The 15,254-nt window shown below is 34.3% G+C and overlaps 3 protein-coding genes across 4 annotated transcripts; all 3 read right to left on the reverse strand.

The window, feature by feature from the left end:
* Positions 1-1,936: 1,936 nt before the first annotated feature.
* Positions 1,937-3,888, reverse strand: LOC111018656 (Eukaryotic aspartyl protease family protein). Its single transcript, XM_088117876.1, has one exon. The coding sequence runs from the start codon at positions 3,455-3,457 to the stop codon at positions 2,000-2,002; it is 1,458 nt and encodes a 485-aa protein (XP_087974002.1). The 5' UTR covers positions 3,458-3,888; the 3' UTR covers positions 1,937-1,999.
* A 371-nt stretch (positions 3,889-4,259) lies between these two features.
* Positions 4,260-6,788, reverse strand: LOC111018609 (ATP-dependent Clp protease adapter protein CLPS1, chloroplastic). The gene is made up of 3 exons (XM_022294779.2): positions 6,583-6,788; positions 5,494-5,644; positions 4,260-4,755 (listed from the first exon to the last, which is right to left on the reverse strand). The coding sequence occupies exons 1-3, from the start codon at positions 6,644-6,646 to the stop codon at positions 4,491-4,493; spliced, it is 480 nt and encodes a 159-aa protein (XP_022150471.1). The 5' UTR covers positions 6,647-6,788; the 3' UTR covers positions 4,260-4,490.
* Positions 6,789-8,501: 1,713 nt separating this feature from the next.
* Positions 8,502-13,514, reverse strand: LOC111018623 (Transmembrane amino acid transporter family protein). Of its 2 annotated transcripts, XM_022294794.2 has the most exons (9): positions 13,356-13,514; positions 13,077-13,219; positions 12,351-12,565; positions 12,061-12,229; positions 9,782-10,175; positions 9,451-9,556; positions 9,011-9,102; positions 8,852-8,920; positions 8,502-8,750 (listed from the first exon to the last, which is right to left on the reverse strand). In XM_022294794.2, the coding sequence occupies exons 1-9, from the start codon at positions 13,380-13,382 to the stop codon at positions 8,652-8,654; spliced, it is 1,314 nt and encodes a 437-aa protein (XP_022150486.1). In that variant the 5' UTR covers positions 13,383-13,514; the 3' UTR covers positions 8,502-8,651. The 2 variants fall into 2 exon arrangements, with proteins under 2 accessions (XP_022150486.1, XP_022150487.1); XM_022294795.2 differs by lacking the exon at positions 9,011-9,102.
* Positions 13,515-15,254: the final 1,740 nt, after the last annotated feature.

Consider the following 15,254-nt stretch of genomic DNA (forward strand, 5'->3'; position numbering starts at 1 on the left):
TTAGCGGTTTTAAGAGACAAACTAAAGTTGAAGTACGACTGATTTTCCAACTCTATAATTATTAAACATTAAAAAAAATTAAACATTTTCTCTTGAGGTTGTAGAGTAGGAAGATTTGAACTTTTGAAATGCCCAACACGAGTTTAGCTCGGAAGTTAAAGACACCATGCTCCTTTGTCAGAGGATTCAATCCTTCATCCCAACGTTTGTTTACTAAAAAAAATCTTCAAGAAAGTGGATAGATAATAATTTATTGTTGAACTATACACATGTCATATACTTTGGATTTCGTGGATTATTTTAACTCAAAATTTATTGTGTTTAGATATACAATAATAAATAGTTTTGACACCATTTTGATCTTAACGGTTACAAATAATTGAAAATATTGATACACAAATATTTTTCCTTTTCAATTTTGTATAACTATTTTATTTGTAGTGATTAGGAAAATGACATGACAAACTTTTTCGGTTTAAGCAAATTAACAATAATCCGTATAGAATCTTTATTTAAAATGAAGTCTAAAGTCAAAACAAGAAAATAAATCTCTTATTTTTCATTTTTTATTTTTGAATAAATCTCCTAATTTGTCTTTATAGAAACCCTCTACTTCTTCACCTAACCTAGCAACAATCACTCCCATTCTCAGGAATCAATTTTAACAACTTAATATTTTATATATTTACCTACTTTCGAAATAAGCCACTTATATAATACTTTAAATATTTTAAAAAAAATCAAATATTTTAAGTTTAGGTGATATATTATAGAAAATGAAGCATCTCTAAATACAATCCAAACAACCATTAAATAAATAATTTAGCAAAATTCTTTTATGCCGGTAAGTCTATTATTATTAATATTTTGTATAATATAATCTAGAATGCTACTGTATAATATATCACTTATGTATATACTTACCTGACGGAATCAAACAAATATGACTTCATTTTTTCTCTAAAATGTAGGACAACAACATGAACATGCAAATGATATATCTACATGATATATAATATTACATCAAACTTTTATAGCAACAAAATACTATGAATTTTTAGGTTAAATTTGATTGAACCCTACGAAAATCGAGTATTTGACTAAATTGTCATAATTTCTAACTATAAAGCATTGAAAGGAGAAATTAAACCACATGATCTATAGTATTACGGAAATTTGGAAAATGCTCTTTTATTTCTTAAATTAACCCAACTAATGCAAATATATATCTATATTTATTTTGGAGTATTATGTGAATTCGAATTTAGGATGGTTTGATAAAAGAGAAATACCTTAATTAGTAACTATATTCAAGTTGGCTATTCAAAAATATTTTAATTATTATTTCTAAATTTACCTATTATGTCTATTAAAGTTTACATATCACACACGGATATAGTAGTATTTGAAAATTGTTAAATTGTTAGGATTATTTCTTTTACTAAATACCCAACATAAAATTTTAACAATAAAAATAAAAACAAAAATTAATAAAAATTGAAGAATTCTAGAACATTTAAAAATATAAACAAAAGAAGAAAAAAAGAGACAAAACTTAAGGAGGGAGGAAACATCCATTTGCGGAGGTTGGAACCCTCAAGGACAGACCAATCAACGTCACTGCCACAGCATCCAATGTTAAACCTGCGACTGACCTGCGACCTGCAGTTGACCGTTTCCTGTTTTTGATTTTCAATATATTATTCTATTCCCTAAAGGAAAAAGTATTTTTATTTGGACCCCGTAAATCCCAACGGATATATTCATATCTCCCTTGCCTGTTATACCCCCACTCCACCTAAAAATTTACGATGCTTGCCACTTACCGTTACTGGGTGGTCCATTCATCACTATATTACAGGGACCACACCATCAGGACAAAAAAAATTAATATCTCAAAGAGAAAAAAAAAGGATTAGCTTAATTAAAAAACGAATTAAGAAATTTGCAAATTGCAAGACGGAAACTTCTATTATTAAGGAAAAAAGCTATATAATAATTAACATTTGTTGGGAGAGAAGCCAACGAGCGAATTAGCGAGGTTGAAACCGACACGTGTCCCTTGCTGTTGGGCGTTCCCGATGATTGACAGCGCCGAATCCGTAGGCGCGAAGGCGAAACAAAACGTCCCCTCGGAGTCAACCGGTATCAGGTAGTTTTTTGCCGGCAACGGCAGCTCCTTCCCGTCGGGGAAGTGAAACGACACCGTCGGCACTTCCACTCTCGACTTCGACGACAGGTCGTAACAGGTGTCGAACAACGCGACGCCGCGTGCGGACTTCAAATCGTGCGTCCTTTTAACGAACACGTCGCGCAGTAGGTTGTAAATGGTGGTCTGCAACCGAGTCACGGCGGTGCCGGAGTCGATGATGGTGCCGCCGTTTCCGTCCGCGCTCATTTGGAACGACGACTCGGGAATCGGGAGAGTCTCGCCTCCGACGCTGAGCCCCGTCACGCCGAGGTAGAAGAATGTGTCCAAATTAGGGTTACGGTGTAGCGGCGCGGTGACGGCGTCGGGAGGAATCGGGGAGTTGAAATCGAGAGTGGAAGCCGAGTCAGAGTCGCGGTCCACGAGACAGTATGAGAACGACGAGGCATTGAGCTGTGAGGGAAACGAAAGCGAGCCGCCGCCGAGTCCGAGCAAGCCGGCGGCGCCGATGAACAAACCCTCATTGTTGTGGCCGCACCCTAGGGCTATGTTTCGGAGAGAAGTCGAGCCGAGAGTTACGGTTTCAGTAACGAAATCGCCGACGGTGTAAGAGCCGTCGCCATAGGAGACCTCGTAAAGACAAGTACCATTCCGACACTCTGAAACGTCGAGCGATTTACACTGCTCTGTTTGGCAGGAAAGAGAGGAGAAAGAAGCAGAGGAAGCCGGTTCGAAGATTGGATCGGTTTGCTCGTAGCAATCGGCGCAAGGCGCGCATTGTACCCAGCTCACATCACTGCCAGTATCGAGCACCATGTAAACTGGACTCGGCGGTTTACCGATTCCGACTCGGGAGAAGTACTCTCCACTCCCCTGACTCGCCCCGGACACAATTGGACTCTCGAAATCCTCAGCCCCAAATTGCGAACCGCCGCCGTTACCGAACGGTTTAAGATCTGCTCCGCCGATGCCTCGAACGGCTAGATCTATCCTCGCAGTCAAAGATCTAACTCGAGCAGAGTCGCGCTCGAGTCTGGCCAATGTGAGGGATTTGTAGTCGCTATGCGAGGTTTTCAGAATGGAAATCCTGGAATTCAGCTGGAGAGCCAAGGAAGAGGAATCGGAGACGATTTGTTCTCGTTCTGGCACAGTAGATTCAGCCTGAAATGCAAAAATCTCTGTCGTCCTCTGAATGGAAGCCGCCACATCAAGCACGGAGGTTTTAGGCGTGAGGGGCAAGCTCCGGGAGTGAAGGCCGGAAAAAGAGGAGAAAACAAGGAGGAGAAGAAGCAGAGAAAAGTCCGCCATTAAAGTGGGAAGATAAAGAAAAAGAGAGGAGTGGTTGAGAAGGGAAAACAGAGGGAGGTTTAGTATTTAAGAGAGGGAAGGCGGGAGAAGAAGACAAGCCGCGAGTGTCATTTACTTGGTTTCACGACAAGCGCGCTTGATGGCCGGAACAGAAAGAAAGAAAGAGAGATGCTTTGAATGAATGAAGCAAACGCACGGGTGGGACATGACCCCAAAATAATGTAACCAAATAAATCTTCCATCTTATTATAACTCCAATTCCAATTCTTCTCTTCTTCTGATGAACTTTGAAAAATTACCAATTTTTATTTGGGCGGTGGGGCCGAAGAGGGAAGATTTGTGTGTCAAAAGCCGGGGCTCAATAATGCACTATTCACACCAACAAACAGTATGCACTTTAGAATAATGGGTGAATTGAATAGCCCACTGCTTTAATTCGAGTGTGTTAAAAGTTTTTGAGCTATCATTTTGCTAAAACTAGCTCCGGGTGGCCACTTAATGCTCCAGCATCTGCTCCTGTGATTATTCTGTCTCACTTTTCTTTCTTCTTTTTCTTTTTCTTACTCAACTCTTATCCTATGCTGGTTTTCTTTCCTGAATACTGAGTTCGAGTGGCTTAAAATAACAAATCCATCTGGTATGTATAAGGGCTTCTAACAGTGGCATTTCTAGTTTTCAGTTGATTGAAATCAAATCATGTTAATGGTTTTCTCCTCGGAGAACAAAAATATCTGAACACAACAATTACATATTTTTCTCTGGTATTAATATATATATATATATATATATATACACAATAAAGTAGCAGAAATCTGAAGTTCATTTTTCATATATGTACTTCAAATTGAAAATAAATAATAATAAAGAAGACAAAAAAGAGTTTTTCTACTCCCAAAACAAACAAAATATCATAGGAGTTGTCTAATACTCACGTACCAGTTTCCTTTTCCTTTTCTTTTCCAATGCTAACCTATCTCCCTGCCTTAAGTAATGTAGACTGGCTTGAATACATATAATCCTACAATGAAAGGGTTTAGCAGCACCCACCACTTGCAGGTTCAATTGAACTTAAGAGTCCATTGCCTCTGAGCTGCATGCAGTGTTCTTCAGCATCAGCCTGAGCACAAATGATCACCAGTGACAAGCCATTGTAGTGAGCTTCTTGCATGATGTTAACTGCATTGTCGAGCGTCATTCCAGGGATAACTTTCATCAGGACTTGGACTACGTATTCTCGTTTATTGAAGTCATCATTATGCAGAATGACACGATATGGTGGCGTCGTTTTCCTTGATCTCCTGAAAATTTTCATTGATACAGAATGACCAGTTCAGATTTGAAGCTTCGTTCTATGAAAAAGAATTATCCAACAGAGAATAATGATATCATTGCATTCATTCAGAATCGAGTTGTACAATCAAACATTCAAAAAATCACTTCAACATCTGCTAATAACCAAAAGTCTGCCAAAGTTGCAGCAAGAATTCAGCTACTGGGTTTCATTTTTTAAAGCAGTCAAAAAAGATGATACCATTTAATTTCCGTCATTTGCAATTCAGGCTCATACCACTCTTTAAAGCCATTCATTTTATGTATTCAAATTTCAAAAGTCAATGTATTTAGTTTCTGTGTTAAGGTACAAGAACAGAGGCTATCATAAAAAATGAATACCATTTTCATATAAATAAAGACGCTTTGTTTTTGGAGTTTCAACACAAAGTTCAACATAGCATAGCTGATAAAATAACATTATCCCTAAAATCATCCAAAGTACAGGATGGACAACACAAAGTAATTCATACATGTAAAGTTATTAGCAAAAGATGCATTGCGTAAGAGTAGTAGTCCTGGTTTAGAATTCAAATTGTAAAGATTAGTGATAAACTATCTAACCATTGGTCTTCGGACGACCCTACAACAGAATCTGTCCATCTCTTTAAAGCCTTTAACTGGTATACTTTATTCTCTCTTTGTCCCCTTTTCTAGTTCAGTATATAGTAGTCTTTTGAATACATAACTGGTCTAATATTTAATACCTCAAATCAAACTCGGATTCTCTTCCAGGAGTGGCTTTTTCAATAACAGGCCTCTCCAACAACCCTCCTCCTTTTCCTGCTGTTGTTGCTGATTTAACAATCGCTGCACCAAGGCTCGAGCATAGCCCTCTACACACACAGTTTTTGTCCCCTGAAATGAAACTTTTATATGAAGCTATGAGAACTATACTATATTATCCATTGCTAATCCAGTCATAGTGCGGCACTTTGATAAATTAGATAAAGTTGTAAAATGAGAAGAATCTAATCAATAGTCATATAAATATAACAAAGCAATGGAATCAATAAAGTGAGGAAAAGTAATCTTAATCTTCAAAAGAATAGAAAGTAGATTAATGTCACTGATAGCCAGAAACAATGAAGCTTCAACGTGATTGACAACTAAGCCATATGCAAAAGAGAATATGGAACAAAAAATAAAAAAGCATGTAAAGCAAAGTACAAAGATAAAGAATGATAGAAGAATAGCCATTGGATGGGAAATTGAAGTGGGGTAGCATATGCTAGACAGCTTATTGACCACACTAGGAGAAAAAAAGGAGATCGATTCTTCTATAAATCTAGCATAAGGAAGATGCCACAGAACAGAAGATTCTGGAAGAATAGGATATAATCCATTCAAGATATCTGCATACACAGGGAAAATTCTTTCCATAAAAATATAGTGCACTTTTTGGTCTTAAGGTACATTCCTTACAACTGTTAGTCACTCCCTATCAGATTATGACAATCGGTTCAGTCCAGTGCAAATAGATGATGATGGCAGGAGGGCACGAGCATAACAACTTCAAAGATCAATTGAGATCATCACATAACTTAGTAGAAGCTACTAAACTTGTTCAGATGCCAATATGATGTTGAGATTAAAAAATTAGAACCGAGAATTTAATTCAAACCCCCTTGGAAGATAAGATACATAGGAAGGACGATGTATGAGAATTTTCAAGAGGAATCAGAAATGGCGAATCAAAATCAAAGCAGAAAGGACGAAGAAACACAATGAAATAAGTAAATCCGAAGAATATTTAATGGTTAACACTGAAGAAAAAGAGTGAAAAAAATTAGTACCTGGTTGGGGGTTGAAGACGTGGTTGGGCGAGAGAGCTAATTTCCCGCAAATCGCAATCTCCATGAATTTTCCTCCTGTCTATCTGAAACGAAAAATCAGCTCCGATGGGAAATTCTTCTCCTTCTACTGATTTAAAAGATTCAAGGAGGAGAAAACAGAAAATCGCAGTGGACTGGTTCGTTTCCAGAGGGAGGCCTATGAGTAGGAACGGAGGAGGAAGACAAAGAAACTAAAGAGACGACGTCGTTTTGGTGATCACAAACAGGACCTTGAAACTGTTGTACTTCGCAAGGCTAGTGCCCAACTTCCTCTACAACACAGCCCATAAAACATGGGCCTTGGGCCGTTGGCCAATTCGGGAGATTTATAGTGAATTAAAAGAATAATATAAATATAGTTAACAATATATTTAGATTTGAGTGAATAAAATGTTAACGAAAATAGATTATTGAAATGTTTATGTAAACTATTTTAATTAGTGTATTATAGACCATGGATTTCAATCTGTTTTTGGAATTGGAATTGATGTTTTCCTCAGTAGCTTATTAATGATTTTATTGATACGTTGATATCAAATGTAACTCAAGTGGCGTTTTCTTATTAATACAATTCACTACCTTAAAAAAAAAAACTATTTGATATTACTAATTCACCTCAGCAAAGGTTATTAATTTAGAAGTGTTTAAAAATGTCATGGTCCAACATAAATGGTAGGAAGAAAAATCCTATTTGTTTATTTTTAATAAATATACAAATGGATATGGGATTTAGGTGAATTTTTTTTTTTTGGGAGACTAGTTGAATTTTGTCTTATTAGACTTTTCCAACCGTATAGTCTAAATTCAAGTGATCATTTTGAATGGAAAAAACGTCATGTAGTTCATCAGCATAATCAAGAATCAATAATTAAAGTAAAATGTGCATTATCTCTTTATTACAGGCTAATTGAGCACTAATTAATAGATTAGACACCCACTTTATCACTATATATGTATAAACAGCACCATAATGACACAAATCTTAGCCACTTATAAAGTTTTCTTACAATGTTATTTCTTGGTTGCTTAAGTAAATTGCACGTTGACCAAATTCAACAATTAAAAATTGGGTCATAATTATATTAGACCTATTGGATATATAACCTTTTGATTATATTATTGGATGTTAGAAGTTATTGGAATTACTGTTAAAATCTTTGTCAAATTTTGAAGAAAAAATAGAACGTGTTTTGTGAACAATCTTTTAACATATCGTAAAGAATTATATTATGTGATGGGTAATTAGTTGAATGAACTAATTAAAATGGTGTTTGATAGTGGAAATTACCAAACCACCTCTAATCAACACAATGAATGTACAAACTTAAATTCTTATTAGCGGAGGTAATCATACTTACGTCACGTTGTTGGCTCCAAATATACCATAAAAAAAGTTCATACTTTTGAATTTTACCCCTCCCAATTGGAATACTTTAAATCTATATATTAGCTCCAATTAACTGAGTGATATTTGTTTTAATAGTGTTTGTGTAATTAGAGTCGGAAAATATGTGTAATTGTAAAATTTTTTTACATATCTTTGGTAGATCATGGTTTTTCTCCAATTTGGAGTAATTCTCTTTTCGAGTCAACGATAGAGATATATGGATATGTCTTTTTCAATTTTGATTTCAAGAGCAATGATGAAGAACGCTATCTATGTTTCCCCCACCTTAAATTATACAATAAAATATGAATATTTTATCACCTCTTGCCATTTTCTTTCTTATGTTTATGTATTTTAATAATCTCGGTATACATAGATCTTCAATATAAGGTTTTTTTTTTTCTGTGTTGAAAATTGAAACCATTTAAGTTGAGTCATATAACTACATTAATCATTAAATATATATATATAAACCTATCTATAACGCATCTCAAACATAAACGTAAGCTTATTTTTCAAAAATAAAATGGGGTAGTTAACATGTTCCAGTAGTTCACAAATTTGAGGTTAATTAAGCTCGAAAATTGAAGACATGAATGACCAAAGGAAGATGGAGAAGAAAAGTTGATTTAATATAATAATTTTAGGTGTAGAAAGTGTAAGTGGAAGCATCGGCTATTATATTTCGCAGTCCTCCCACAGTGGAAGCCAACATTATGAACACTCCAATAAATATGCTAGCCTGAAAAACAACGTAACCACCAAATTAAAAAATGTTAATTAGGATCGTATTTAATTCATAGACCATAGTTAATATCATTAATTAATAAGATATAGTAATACCCAGTTGATCAACCATTTGCCACTGAATCGCTTTGGCTTCTTGATCACTAGCCACATCACACTTGGAAGCTGCAATTTTTGGATCAAATTTTTTTGGAATTTTGGTATCATATAATAATTATGAACTAAATATTAGAGACAAAAAGAGAGAGCTTTTACGAAGTATGAAGTGGGAGCAAAACCAAAACCACCGAAGAAACCTAGAAGATCTCCGAAGAAAGGGAAGGTGACACCAACAAATATTGTAAATACTGAAAGAATAAACACATTCGCACCAAATCAAGTTAATTAACTAAAATTATAAATAAAAAAAAAGTTAATTAACTAACATAAATATTCAACTTTGGATTAAATTATAAATTTAGTGCACGAAGTGATCTAAGTTATGCAACTTTAGGTTGAATTAGAAATCTATTACTTATAATTTGGATACTTTCCAAAAGTTTCAATTTTTATCTCTATAGTCTATGGTTTGACTTAGTTTTAGTGGGATCCTAAAAATTTTAAAGAGAAACAAAATTTAAACTATAAGAATCAAATTGAAACGTTTATGGAGATGAAATACGATTAAAACTATCTAACAATATATAAAATCCTACCAACATAAGCTGATCTAGTGATGATTCTTAGGCAAAATCCTTGACGAAAGTTGAATCTCTTCATCATCATCCTCTCCATCATGTCAAAAACAGGCATGGCGTAGACCTACGGTACATAACCAAGTCTCGGATCATCACATTAAAAAAAAGAAAAGAAAAATATTTAGCTCTAACATGTGAGGACCAATCATATCTTGAACACTTGATGACTAAGAAATAAATGTGAAAATAGAACTTTTTTCCTGAAAGTAACGAGTTGTCACTTTTAATGCTGGTAAGAATAAAATAAAAATATATATATATTAGACATGATTTAATTTTGAAAACTCACTTGGTAACTGCCGATGACGTGGATAACGACCATGAGATTAGCAGAAGCAATGAGCCAGGCGGGTCTCTGAAGGTTCAAAAGAATATTATCTTCAACGTCTTGGCCGAAAGCCCAGTATCCGATGAAGGCGACCGGAAAATAGCAGACGGCGTTGATGAAATAGGCGGCGACGGCGCCCTTCCACATCGGAATTCTGGAGGGCTTGGCCGGAGTGGAGGGAATGGTGGCCTGAATCTCCAGAGCGACGGCGTGGCCGGCGTACGCGAACGATATTTGGCCCAACGCGTTGAACACTCGGAACATGGAATCTTCCACGCTCGTTTTCTTGTACGCGTAGCTCACGTTTTCCATCCGCCCTCGACTCAAGCTACCCGCCCATGCAATTGTCGAGTAGCTGCAACCAAGATAGTTCCATTGATAAAAATTATTCGTCACAATATGACTATAGCTTGACATAATTATAATCACTTAATGATATAAGAGCGATTGACTGTGATTTTAGAAAATGATAGCTTTTTGAGGGGTCAATTTTAATTTCTATAATGAGAATAAAAATTTAATTGAAAAAAAAATCAGTACATATAAGAAAAGAAATTTGGAAATTCTAAAAGAGTTGAGACCGAATTCAAAAAAAAAAAAAAAATCTCATCCTTTGGGGACTAAATTTAGCCAATTTTTATATTCAATAAAAAATTATATAAAAATTTATTCTTCATGTTTTCTGTTCTATAAAATGTCTTCTTTCCTTGGTAACTTAAAAATTTTAAGTAGCTTTGAAAATATATATAGAGAAAAAAGAATCTTGATAAAGTAGTTCTATATGTCAAAATAGAGCTTCTATTGTGAAACTGACAAGTTTTTCTTTTTACAAATAAATTCAACTTTCATATTATCAAAATTCCAACCACAGACCTTTAAATTAATAATAGATGCCTATACATATAATTTGAAAAAAAAAAACTAAAGTAAGAAGATTATTTTAAAACTCCAACTTGAAAAGTAGTTAAGGATGGTTCCATAATACTTGGTTTCACATAAGTATTTATTTAATTTTGTAAGAATAAAAATATTTTTCTAATTATCCAGCTCAACTGATATACCTATTTTCGACCAAAAAATAGTAAATTCGAATCTTTAAGAAAATATCTTTAATTGATTTGAACAAATATTTTTGGCAAAGTTACTTTAACCAAATCTACTAACTTTTTTTTTATAGGTGAAGCGGTGTTATTAATTATTGAAATCTATTCCAAAATTAAATGAATTATACAAATAAAAGATTAAAACTTTATTTTACCCTCTGCCTAACTAATATTGCTTTTTCTTGTCTTTATTGCTTTTTCTTGCTTTCAAGATGACAGGACCTTCCATCCTCTATTTGTTCTATTAGAAGATAGAACATGTCTTTCTCAAACATATCAGCTTAAGAATTTCATTTTTAAGTTTTACGTTTCTAAAATCTATACTTATTTATTGGCAATTTATTTTTCTCATGTTTTTCATGATATTCTTAACAACACATTTAATTTTCTAATTAAGTTTCACAACTTCTCTAACACTAATTTTCTTTTTCTTTTTAGTTTTCGAAATTTTGTTTAGATTTCGAAAAACTGGGGTAAGTTACACCTGAGTTAATAGGGTTTAAACTTAATTTTTAAAAATAAAATGATTATTATATATAATACTCTTGTTTCAAAAGATTTTGAAATTTTCAATTTTCTTTTATCAGACATGGAAAGATCTTTATGAAACAAATTAGAAGATCGAAGGTGAAGGTAAAATTGAAACTTGCAAAATGACAGGGCAAAAATGTCCGGACTTAATTGGTTCCAAAGTAGCTTACCTATATACACTATTATGTAGCAAAGATTTTGTTTCTTTTCTTTTTTTGTCCCTTCACCAACTTTACTTTTGTTGTTCAATTCTACCAAAAGATACTCCATGTTTTTCAACTTTATGCTCTCTCAAAGGGTATCAGAAAGTTTTTTGCTTTCCAAATGAGAAATTCTTATACTCACAACTCATGTTTCAAAGATGAAGAATAAAGCAGCAGATCAAGCACATCATTTGATAAACAATCTTCCTTATGCTATAAAAACAATATTCTGTAGATCTAAATTCAGATCAACTAAATGGAACGAACATATTCCATCTGTTAAAAAAAAAAAAAAAGGTTTCTTTTTTCTACAGCGAAATGTCTTTAAAAAAAGATGTTTAAATTAGACTTAAAAAAAGAGCAAAAAAAAAAAAACAATTTAAAAGTAAAGAAAATAAGTTACCTGAGAGACATGACTGCAGCTGCTAAAGAAACCCCAGCAACAGAATTGAAATTGGGAAGTTGAGAAAGAAAAAAATGAATTGAACCAAACATCACAATCCAGTAGGATTGTCTGATTTGGACACAGTTCACACAAGCCATCTCCATGAACTTCTTCATACACTTGCCTCCTGTAACCGGAAATACCCGAGTATTACATATCCGTTCACGTGTCGATATTTTCATTGATATTTAATTTTTGTTAAATTGAAACATTTATATTTTGGTTGATATTGATGTATAAATCCTTGCCTGTAACAATATACACTATGTCGCATCCGACCTGGACGATGAGCTGCTGTGGCAGCACGATCCAGGGGCCGAGTTTTTCACCGAAGGCGTATCGGCCGAGGTCGATGTACCGATCGAAACGAGTCCCGGGTACACATTCGTGGAGTTGAATCATCTGCCACATCGTGTTCAGAGTCATGCACCATGATACAAACAAAACCATTGCTCCTGGTCCCCTGAACCATGGCAAACAAAACACAAGAAATGAAAAGGAAGAAGGAAAAACAAAAAAGAGAGCAAAATTTTTATTCACTAATTTTCAATGGTCACCGGTATTTGGTAAATTATGAAATTTTTTAAAAGAAAATATTTGACTTCTTACTCGTAAGGGTTAATATTGCCTTACCATTCTCAAATGTTTGACAATCAACGAAAGAAATACAAAAAATCATAATTATTTTTATAAAAAAAAATGAGTCGTAAATTTTTCAATGCTGACAAGAAACGAAGCATGTAAAAAAAAAAAAAAAAACTTTTATCCAACTCTATTAACTTAAAAGTCCTGTGTGGCCAGTAGAAATTTAACATACATCAGCATGATAGAAAAATTTCAGTTTCAACTTCTACACTATCATTTTCTCCTTGTCTTGCAATAGTTTACTATTTTTTAGGTATATACTTAAAAAATAATAACAATAAATTTAGCGCTATTTTAAATTTTTAAATTTAGTGGTAATTTAAGGTTACCATCCTAAATAAGCCATGGCATAGGGCAGGCTGAGGACACCTGCACCTATCATGGCGGTGACTGTGTGGAAGGTGGAGTACCACCATTTGGCTCGTCGCAACGCGTCCTCCACCTTCCATTTCTGGTCATCTGCATGAACTCCCTGATAGAAAGATGAAAGATGAAAACCAGAGTTATTTTAAAGAGTGGACAGGGGAGAAGAGAGGAATTAGAACAAAAAAAAGTAAGAGAGAAGATCATAGCCAGAACCATAAGCCATGGTTATGGCAGCTTCTTACCTTGGGAGCTTGAGAATCAGAAACCATGTTTATAAGATGGAACCTAAAAACAAAGACGAGTTGAGAAGCTTCAATATGAGTTCTTTTTCTCAGTGAGGAACCAAAAATATAAGTAGTGGGTGAGGAGTCAATCGTTGGGTGGAACAGAGAAAGATTAATAAACTAATGAATTGAATTAAATTAAATTAACCCACTTGTGATTTTGCTTTAATTTACTCGATTCTTTGTTGGTGTTTTAAGGAAGCCAATTTCACTTAGAGATTGAACTTTCCATTAAATATTCGAGAAATTTTCTAGTACTACAAGTAGTACCTACTCCTTTCCATTTACTGTTGCCCACGTCAACAAACATGAGTCAATTTCTTTCATTCATCGTATAAATAGGTGGGAGTACGATGCTCACGTAGTATCTCACTCATTTGAATGTTTTTTTTTACCTTTTTTTTGGAGAGACATGTGCTTCTCTTTGATCATACAATTATTTAATCGTATGGAAGAATCGCCTTGCCTCTTCTTTTTTGGGTTTTACAAACATGAAATTAAGTGTTGTTTGAAAATTGAGGCGAAAAAAGGAATAAAAAATGATACTCAACTACCTCGTTCGTCTTTCTTAAACACATTACACAGAGGCCCTGCTAAACAGGAACTCAGTGGCCCATGTCAGATTCTACTGCAAAACTCCTTCTCTGCTCTCTCTCTCTCTCTCTCCATTATTTTGAACAATATGTGTTGGAAATTTTGTACTATGAAAAATTAAAAAGAGTATTTTGAAACTAATCCATAGATCAATTGATTAAGGTATATATTCTCGAATCTCGACCAAACAGTTTTGAATTCCTACCTCTGCATGTTAGCAAATTAGACCCACCAATCAATAAAATTTATTTCACCTTTGACGTATTCAAGTATGACTACGTCAACTTTCAACTAACCAAATGTTTTCGTGGAGGCCAATATATTAAGGTAAAGTTGAGAATTTGAAGAGATTAAGGACTAAAGTGAGAATTATCTATAAAGGATACCATGATTTGATATATTCGCTTTTCTTTTTTTTCCCTTTACCATGGAAGGTTCGAGTTAAACTGGTGATGACGTAGGAATGATGAGAAGCAGGGCCATTTTATGGTTGTTGAAAATGGTATATTCTCTCATGACAATAATTGGAGTTTGAGGAGTGGGAAGCAATTAGTGAAAGAAAGTATGATTAAAGGTTAGAAGATGGTGGCTGTGTTTTAAAGATGGAAGTGAAGTGGGTCTAAAATTTTTCCCCTTTTGAATTTATTTCCAAAAGCCTCGAGGCTCAAAGATGACTTCTTGGAGACTTCTCAGTTCTCACAACAAAAATATAAAGCCCATTTGTTAAATACTTCTTCTTTACAATTGCAACAGATCACGTATTAAGAAGGGTTTCCACAATATTGCAACCCAATGCAAGTCACATTGAAATGAATCTGCCTGTAATTTAAGGAAGGTGCGGTTTGTGTTGAAGTTGCAAGGTGTGCAAACAAAAGTCTCGTATTGATTAGAGTAGAGAGTGATCTATAGTATATAGATGAGGATAATTATGTCCGTTATGAATCATTTTGAGTGAAACCAAAAGCAATGAGGGTTGTGCTCAAAGCAGACAATATCATACTAATGTGAAGATACTTGGGGTACGAGGGTACCATTGTTATTAATAGTTTGTTTGGTTATTTGAGGCTTAAAAGTAAGATTTATAGTTGTTTAAGTTCTTTTTCATGTTTTTTTTTTGTTATATGTTGGTGAGATGTTTGTTGAGTCTCTAAATATAACCAGTTGGGGTTGTATAAATGAGTTAAATTTGGTGGGAATGGATTGAGTGAAGGAATATTTTGAAATTAATCTAAATGAGAGTTTGGATTTAGTGGATATATTATT

The sequence above is a fragment of the Momordica charantia genome (genome assembly GCF_013281855.1).
Source record: "Momordica charantia cultivar OHB3-1 chromosome 9 unlocalized genomic scaffold, Mcharantia_2.0 BLBB01000009.1, whole genome shotgun sequence".
Classification (NCBI taxonomy): domain Eukaryota; kingdom Viridiplantae; phylum Streptophyta; class Magnoliopsida; order Cucurbitales; family Cucurbitaceae; genus Momordica; species Momordica charantia.